At 44.1% G+C, this 8,601-nt stretch overlaps 1 protein-coding gene across 15 annotated transcripts in view; it reads left to right on the forward strand.

The window, feature by feature from the left end:
• DTNA (dystrobrevin alpha) overlaps positions 1-4,531 on the forward strand; it is a 231,068-nt gene extending 226,537 nt beyond the window's left edge. For 14 of the 15 annotated variants that reach the window (XM_065668201.1, XM_065668202.1, XM_065668216.1 and 11 more), the window contains one exon: positions 1,023-4,531. In XM_065668201.1, coding sequence (XP_065524273.1) covers positions 1,023-1,178 — 156 coding nt within the window. In that variant the 3' untranslated portion in view covers positions 1,179-4,531. The remainder of the gene's footprint in view (positions 1-1,022) is intronic. The other variant, XM_065668210.1, reaches the window with a different exon arrangement.
• The last annotated feature ends 4,070 nt before the right edge of the window (positions 4,532-8,601 follow it).

The following is an 8,601-nucleotide window of genomic DNA, read 5'->3' on the forward strand; positions in this document are numbered from 1 at the left end:
AAAACTACCTGACCTTTCTTCATTCATCAGCTTTAATTTAACTCTTGTTTTACTGAAGTAATTTGCATTTCATGTCTTGTCTTGTAAGCCAGCTTTATATCTGAAATAAGCAGAAAAGAATTCATGTCAGTGGTGTTTGGGCTTTTGTGCTGTTGTTACCGTATCTCATGCAGTGCAGGTTGGATTTCTGTCTGAGGTGGTTCAAGAGGAAAAGGATGATGATCTCCTTAACTTTGAAAGGGTCAAGTGTGTAAACAGTACCTTTATGATAGATGTCCAAAAGCAAAAGTTTGCCTTATTACCTGACTCTGCATCCTGACATGGTTCTGAGAAAGAGCAGCAGTGTTTATCAAGCATTTTCCATTACCAACTAAAACTTTCACGCCTCCAATATAGGAATTTAAGATACTTACTGATGTTCCAGGATATGGAGGAGCACTGGGAGAAACTGGTGCCCCAGCAGATTAGGCTGATTGTGAGCTGTAACACCCAGAATTGTTCTTTAAGTAACTACATTTCTTTTTAGACACAGTAAAACATACCAATACATGTAAATCAAAGGAGAGATGTTTACATGCGAGAGGAAGCTCGTGATGGTGAGTGACTCTTAACTGAGTGGCTGAACGCTGCACACAAGGGGAATAATCCATGAATTCACCAGCAGTAATCTATTTGTAGAGAAAAATGGAAGGGTAAAAAGGGAACATCTGCAAATCTCTGTCAGTACAGACTGAGTCACCCCAGGTTCCCACAGCAGAGCAGGCGACAGTCTTCTCAGCCCTGGTAAGAAGTTTCCAACTTCCCACGTGCCCTGAAACTTTCTGTTTACAGCTCAAATACCTGTCTCACCTAGGTAGAATGGATTTTTCACTTTTTTTCAGGTATAACCACAGGAGTTGTCCAGCTCCTCTTTTTTTTTCCTCAATAAAGCAGCAGGCAGAGGCTATACTTGCTCTACCTGTGTGGGTGCATCATCTTAAACCAGCACTGTTTAAAAGCCTTCCCTCCACATTTCTCAACAGGCAAGCTGCAGTCAGACAGACAATGAAAGCTATGTAAGAACTGATGATGAGGAGAGCTGCTTTCGGACAGACGATGAAGAAAACTCAGCTGCAAACTTCACAGAAGAGTGGAACCAAGAGGTGCAGCGTCTCTTGACAAAAAAATCACATAACTAAGTTCTGAGGACTGTAGCACAGTACTTTTGTTCTAAGAGTTGTAGTTTGTAGATGTGTGTTTTTGACAACAAGACTTTTGTTTAAAGCTAACTTACATTAGCTACATCTTCTGTAACATGGCTCATTACCGGTGAAGAAAACAGACTGACGTAAGTACTGCTGTTACAAAGGATAGCGGTATTAATAACTCACGTAAACCCTTTGCACATGATATTGAACCTGTTCAGTTTACAATGACAATACTGTTTATAGATAGAAACTTGATTTCTGAATACTTTGAGATTTTAGTAGCTCAGTTTACTATACACTGTACATTTTTTCCACAGAAGAAATAAAAAGCTACAATTATGCATTTAACACTGAATGATTATACTCCTGAGTGTATATATGTAGTAGCCCAAAAAAAAAAAGTACCAGACTATATTTGCAATTTGTTTGCGAGTCTTTAAATTAAGACTTACGAAAAATGTACTAAAATAATAATTATAATAATATGATTAATAAGAATAAAAAAGAACTTCACTAATTTAGGGCTAATGTGTAACTTAGGAATGTTTCTTTCAAAGTAATCTAACAAATCAGCCATAGAAGTTAGTGTAAATATTTTTTTTCCAAATAGATACCATATACAAAAGGTGACATTCAAATGATATAGAATCTAGTTTTTAAATCAGCACAGATCTTCTTAAAACTGTGAACTATGTTTTGAAATACTCGTTGCTAAAGCTGTTTATAAACCACAGGTGCCATAAGATCCCTGAACTGACTGATGTTACGTATAATCCTCCATGGTATTGTTTCATTGATGTTTTAGCTTTAGTAAGCATGTGTTCAACAAAACGACTCTTTCCATCTCTCCGCCCCTCCTCTCCCCACCCCAGATGTTATTTTTGAGGCCTTCAGCTTTAAATGTACAGGCTTAAAGTGCGCTTGCAACTGTTCTTTTTCTTTCCGAATGTGTATTGCCTTAGCCAGCCACCAGGTGTTCTGCATGCACTCTTGGAAATGTGTAGTGAGACTCTTTCAGAGCTGGATGGAGAAATAGCTATCAGTGAAAAGCACAAGAGAAGTGGTGGAATTTGTCGGAAGGACAGGCATACAGTTACAGAACTGGAGTTTTGTCCAGTTTAGTACTTTTCTGGTATAAAGGCATTTCAGGGGAAAAGAGACTTACCTGGCCATTTTGGATGAGGCAGTGATACTGCTAGCTCAAAAGCGTTTGCTCTGCCGTGACTACAAACCTACAGATACCTACAGAGCAGGGACTGACACAAACAAACTGTCTGTAACATCCTCCCCCCAGCATATTGCTTGGAAATAAAGAGTATGTGTATATGGCACATAGCACTGCCATGCAAAAAATCAGAGCCAGGCCAGGAACAGCTAGACCAGAAGCCGGTCAGTAACACAGTGCAATGTTACATGCTCAGCCCTCCTGAGGAGCACATTGTGTTAGGTTGGGATGACCTCTGTGCTCATGTAATTTTACTGCCCTAAGGCACAGTATTAGGCTTCCAGTATCTGGCTGACCTGAAGTGACACTAACAGCCCTGAAAACAGTAGTGTTTCATACAGATATTTCACACCAGCACAGTCTGCCTACAGTGAGTGATGAGGTACCCATCTAAAGCAGGTTATCATGGTTTGTCTGTCCTTGCTTTCATGGTGACGTGGATGTGTGCTGCCGTGTTTATGTGAGATTGCAGTGTAGCTCGACCCAGTAAGTCCACTTGTTTGCATGCATGCTCTAGGCTAGTGGCTGTTTCCCTGGGCACTATGTGTTAGGGGATGAGTATCTGTATGAAAGAGCTGCTGCCATTTTTCACTTTCATATTGTATTATTGCTTATGCAGATCTCTTGTCCGCCTCTCCTTGCATATCTGAGCTTGGTCTGAGGCATCTAAATGCATACTAAGGCATCCAGATATCTTTATGTAAGCTTTTCATTTCTGCAATCACTGGTCTTTGCTCCTGGGGTATGTGCCATCCTGGCAAGGCAGGCAGGCACCATATCCTCTGATGCCCCCTCCTCCAGCCTCCTCTCAGGAATGGGTTAGCCTCCACTAGTGCCTAGCACTCCATGTTTAAGCTACTCCAGTGAATCAGCAGACATTGCTGTCAGCTCAGGATTCCACACGAGCATTTCCTGAACAGAAATAAATCAAGCTAGAATACAGCTACAAGCAATGGCTGACTAATTCAACCCATGTCATGTCTAACTGTACCCAGAGTAATAGATCCTTCCTGTACTGTCATTTTAGTGTCTGCGTGCTCATTATCGCTATGCTTAAAATAGATGCAATAGAATAAATCCATTGCAAGGACTAAGAGTAAGGCAAAAGTTGACGAATCAAGAGCCTTTCTTTCAAGCTGGTGCCAACAAAGTGATCCCCAGCAGAGCTTGGGCTCCCTTACACCCTAGAGCCCTGAGATGAAGCACCTCTTACTTGGCTCTCCAAATATCTATTTTAAGCATTTCCCAACTGTTGAGCTGGCTGCGTCTTCACCCAGCTGGTCTTTGTCTGTTTGTTGAATATTGTTTTGGTTGTGGTTTTCGGTCATTAAAACAGAGTTACAGAAGAAGTCCCTGGCACGGGCCTTCTCTTAACTACCAGTGGCCCACCACAGCAGTCAAAACTCCAGGTGGTTTTACTGTCACTGGAGGAAAACCAGTGTTTGCAATCAGGAGACAGGGATGTGAAGATTTATAAGGTCCTTGAATGTCCAAAGCGAAGGTGGAGAATGGGTTGTCTGTAAGTAGTAATGTTATCTAAACTGCATAAAAAAGGTGTGTGGCCTTTGTTGTGATATAATATGTATTTTCTTATATGCATGAGCCAGATTGTTGCATCATAATTTATCATAAGTGTGTCTGCCTTTACTTTCAGTCATCTTCTCCCACCCTGATTGGTTCTCGGCAATTACTGTAGATAGACCTTGTAAATATTGCAACCTTGGGTTGCTGCAATCACGTTGGTTCAATTCAGCAGATGGAGCTGTGAACAACAAGCACTCCACTGTGTCCTGAAGACAAAAGGGCATTTTCACATTTGAACCAAAAAAAAGAAAGTATGAAGAGTTACATCTTGAGGCTACTAACTGTAAGACATTTTTGAAACTACTGTACTTGACACCACTTGAGACAGATACAGACACTAAAGATGTCATGATATTCATTGGTATTGTAACAGAACTGCTATTGTATGGGGTTTTTGTATTGCTGTTAAGTATTGTTGTGTGTGTGTGTTGGAACCTACTGGGGACGTTATATTTTGAAGTGATTAAACTATTTAATTGTGTGTCTATATTTTGGAATGGAATTATTTCTTCATTAAAAAGATTTTTAAAAGTAACTTATGGAGCATCATGTTTGTGGCTTATCTGGGGTTTGGAAGTCCTGTTCCATGGAGCCCAAGCGAGTGTTTTTTCAGTAGGGAAAGAAAATATGTCCCTGTGGCACAGCAACTAGTGCTTGTTTCACCCACACTGACTCCTTCACCTCCATGCAAGAGAACTCCTTCCACCGCTTTCTGCAGCACTTTGAGCATGGTACTGAGCAGCACCTGTGGCCAAGTGGTTGCTTCTTTCTTCTTGTCTTTAGCAGTTTCATAACATGAAAATGCAGTTCTGGTCTGTGAAACAGACCTTTCCTTCTACTTGACAGCGCTGAAATCACCCTGAGCCTGTCAGGGGCCTGCCAAGATTCCTGCTATGGAGCTACGAGGGGATCCTGGTCCTGGGGAACCTGAACTATCTACAATAGTGTATTTTTTCTTACCCACTGTTTCCCTGGCTCTGCCCTTAGCAGGAGCAAGACTTTGGAAGAGGTGCGTTTTAATGGCTTTACCATACACAGCCACATGTAAACTTTTATTGCAGGAAGATGTGAAGTCTTTGTTTTCCCAACTACACTTTTAAGATACCATCCAATATACCAAGTGTTGGTAATTCCAGCTGGTTGCTAACCTCAAGGAGCACGGACTTGCAGAGCAAAAGCTCTTAAAGCAACAAGTTTGTGTCCTGGTGAGGTACCTCCAAGCATGGTAAGATCAGGAGGCAATACCCATCTGCACTTTTCTACCCATGGTGCTGGTAGTCGTCCATGAGGCAGGTGGTTGGGGGTGTGCTGCTGACCCGTGGTGGCAGTCCCATGCAGCCAGCCACTGGACAGTGTGTCCCTGGTCAAAATGCCCCCAGCTCTACCACAGTGTTGCTAGCTGGCCAATAAATCACACTGGAGTGGGGTCTGTTGGAAGGAAAGCAGTAGCAGCACACCAGAAATATCCTTTATCTACTTACACATATCCCAGTATCTTGGGAAGCAGATAAAACCCAGGCTGCTGCCTCCCTCTTCGACGCTGACTGCTGTGGTAGCCTATAAATCACCAGGGTTTATTTGCCATAATTCCCCTGTCTACACGGTGACATTCTTCAATAAAGGCGATCATTTTACACTGTAAATTATTTTCCAGATCTGCTGAACTTTGCCTCCACAATCCCAGGCCAAATTCATACCCTGAGGATCGTAATACAGGATGACATATCGCCAGCTCATGGTGATAACTCCGTTTTATCCACGCATAATCCCAAATTGCTGTATTTCTTCCTAACCCACAATCAGCCTATGGCCTTTGGGGAGCAAAGGAGGCAGTGAAGACTAATTTATAGGCAAAGGCTGTTTTCCTCTTTGCCTCCTGGTTACTGTAGCTACTTTCTGCTACACACAAGGAAAACCAATTCAACGGGAAGAAATAAATTAGTTTCATTTGTGAAAGGAAATAAAAATACTAAAATGAAATAATAAGATAAAACTAATCACATTTTAACAACAAAATATAAAATAAAGGATCTGGAAAGTTGGCACCTTGACTGCATCGGTGCTGAATGAGGTGACTGAAAGCATCTGGAACTCTCTAAAAGCACCTGGGGGTTTTCTTCAACAGCACATGATCTATGGCCACTCTTCCAGAGGTTGCTTGGGAGCCCCATTGTTCAACACTTGAGTATTCCCTTGCAAGCAGCTTTTAGTTCTGGATGACCCCTTTTAGGAGAATGTCGCAGGAATACAAAGCTGAGTCTATCACGGAAACTCACAGAAACGTATGTGGGAAATCTCTATTGTTCCACAATGAAAATTGTATTGAAGAATTTCATATGCTGCAGGATCATCCTGTCTAATATTCCGGATAATCCGCAGATTAAGGATTCCCCTTTGCTTTCTCATGGGTGATTGAGACCGGTTGAGTTGTCAGTGGATTAGGACAGCTATCCCACACTGCCAGCACAGCACCAACATGCCTTTGGCTGCGAAACACAAAGCAGCAGAATTAGGTTGTGCCTCTCACCGGCTTCCCGTTCGCCCAGGAGAGGGACAAGCTAATGATGAATGGGTCCCAGACTGGAATAAGCCTTTCTGAGGGCCCACCACGCTGGAGCTTTCTAACTAAAGCTCTTTTTGTGAAGCAGCCTGGAGGATGTGTGCAGGGGGACTGTGCAGCCACATCATCTGAACTTTGAGATAAGACAGTTGATGCAGCTTGGAGGTATCAGAGACTAAAGAAGAAAGGCTATGTGAAAAAGTAGTTGCTTTTCCATGTCTCGGAAGGCAATGGAGGAGGGCACGGTGCATTTTGTCCCTGGTATGCGACACTGCAGAATGTCATTTGCTGTTTAATACAACATAATTTACCACTAGCAAATTAATTTCCTAATGACTAACGTATTTTCACATAGCACTCAGCAGTGGCCATATGGCAGATGTGTTGGGCCTGCTGTTTGTTATGCTGTCAGCCTGAGGGGCCTCGCTGTTAGCGTTTCTTCTCTGCTTGTTGTAGCCCAGCGCTGTGTGCAGCCCACGTGTTCTCTCACAACAGAGGCACCCTGCAAGTGCACATTTTGAGTGGGTTTCTTACTACTGCTGGGTTCAGATTTGGCCCCACTTGGTCCATTCCTGTCTAAAAAACATATGGGTCAAAGTGGTTTCCAGTCTGGAGATGTGAGTGTGTGCACCTGCGTTCCACAGCCTTTGGTCTTTGTGGCTCCCAGCTCTCCAACAGCCTCCCCTAACCCCAGCATGGGGCACAAAGCCTCCTTGCTCCTCCTATCTCCACCACGAGCCCCTTGGGGTGATGGCAGGACAGGAGGCTGCTCCTCACTCCCTTGAACCCGTGGCCTTGCATTTTTGCTGGCATTCCAGTCTCACACCAGGGTGAATCAGGATTCCCCGGAAACCTCCCCAGAAGCTGTTCGGCCCCACCTCGTGGAGCAGGGGCTGCTGCTCTCCTGGACAGCATGTTTGTCACCCTCAGTGAGAGCAACCCCACTTCCCATGGGAGCTGCCGTGGAGCCCGGACTGAGGGGTCTCCTGGGTGGGATTCGCTCATGTCAAATAGCTCCTTTTGGACATCCAGAACTCTTCCTGGTTACGCTGAAAGCGTGGGTACCCCCTTCGCCTGCAGACGTACCTCTCCTCCTGCACCCTGCACTATTGCTCAGCTCAATTACTCTCCATTCGTTTTCTCTCTTGCCTTGTTTTTTAAAGCCAGAGAGTAGCCTGAAATCCCCAGTGGTGTTACGCACACAACGCTGCTGCTGTCAGTAGGAATCAGGTGCTTAGCAAGCCTTGAAGATCTGCGCTTTTGTCTCCACGCTTCTTTCACATCTGCCTTCATGTGAAAAAGCAAGTTTGCTGGCTCTGTAAGAAGCTGCTTTCATCACCATAGATATTGTGCAGGTGCAACCAGCCTTAAAACCCCCCCAAGAGGCCTCAGCTCTGAAAAGCCACCCCATTGTCCTCTCTGCAAAGTGCCAAAGTAGTGGTTTAGTGGGTTTAGAGGCCATTGTGTGCTCTCCAGAGCTGGTTTTACGTTAGCCACCTCTAACTGCGCACCCACTCTCGGCTGGTTTGCCCAGAGCCCCTTGCAGTGCCCCGGCAGACCGAACGGCTCAGCCCTGTTTGTTTTGGCTGAAAGGCTGATACTGGAGCAATTGCAGATGGTAATTAGTGCTTGAGGGAGCTGCTTCCAGGGAATCCTCTCATCACTCGCTCTGAGTCACATGCGCATTGGAGAACACTTCACCAGAAACACATTTTCTGCTGCTTCACATCTAAGCTCTCACAAATTAATTGAGTTCATGTATAAATGCACGAAGGAGGAATGACGAACGCTCTCCTAAGGTCGTAATTGTGAGAAATGTATGCAGAAAGACACCTGTTCGCCAATTAAAAACTGGTTTGATAGGGGTTATACAAGGCCTGCACGGCTCTAGCATCGGTTGTTTGGCTGGCAAAGCAGCAATCAATGGGGAAATTAACTCGGCTGCAAGTTGGGGTTACCGAGGCTGATGGTGCCTGGAAGCAGAAAAATTGAATCATCTTATGTTTAGTTGGGCATCCATTGCTTAACTTAAAGGGAGCAAACCT

This window comes from Lathamus discolor, chromosome 2, assembly GCF_037157495.1.
Source record: "Lathamus discolor isolate bLatDis1 chromosome 2, bLatDis1.hap1, whole genome shotgun sequence".
Taxonomy (NCBI): Eukaryota; Metazoa; Chordata; class Aves; order Psittaciformes; family Psittacidae; genus Lathamus; species Lathamus discolor.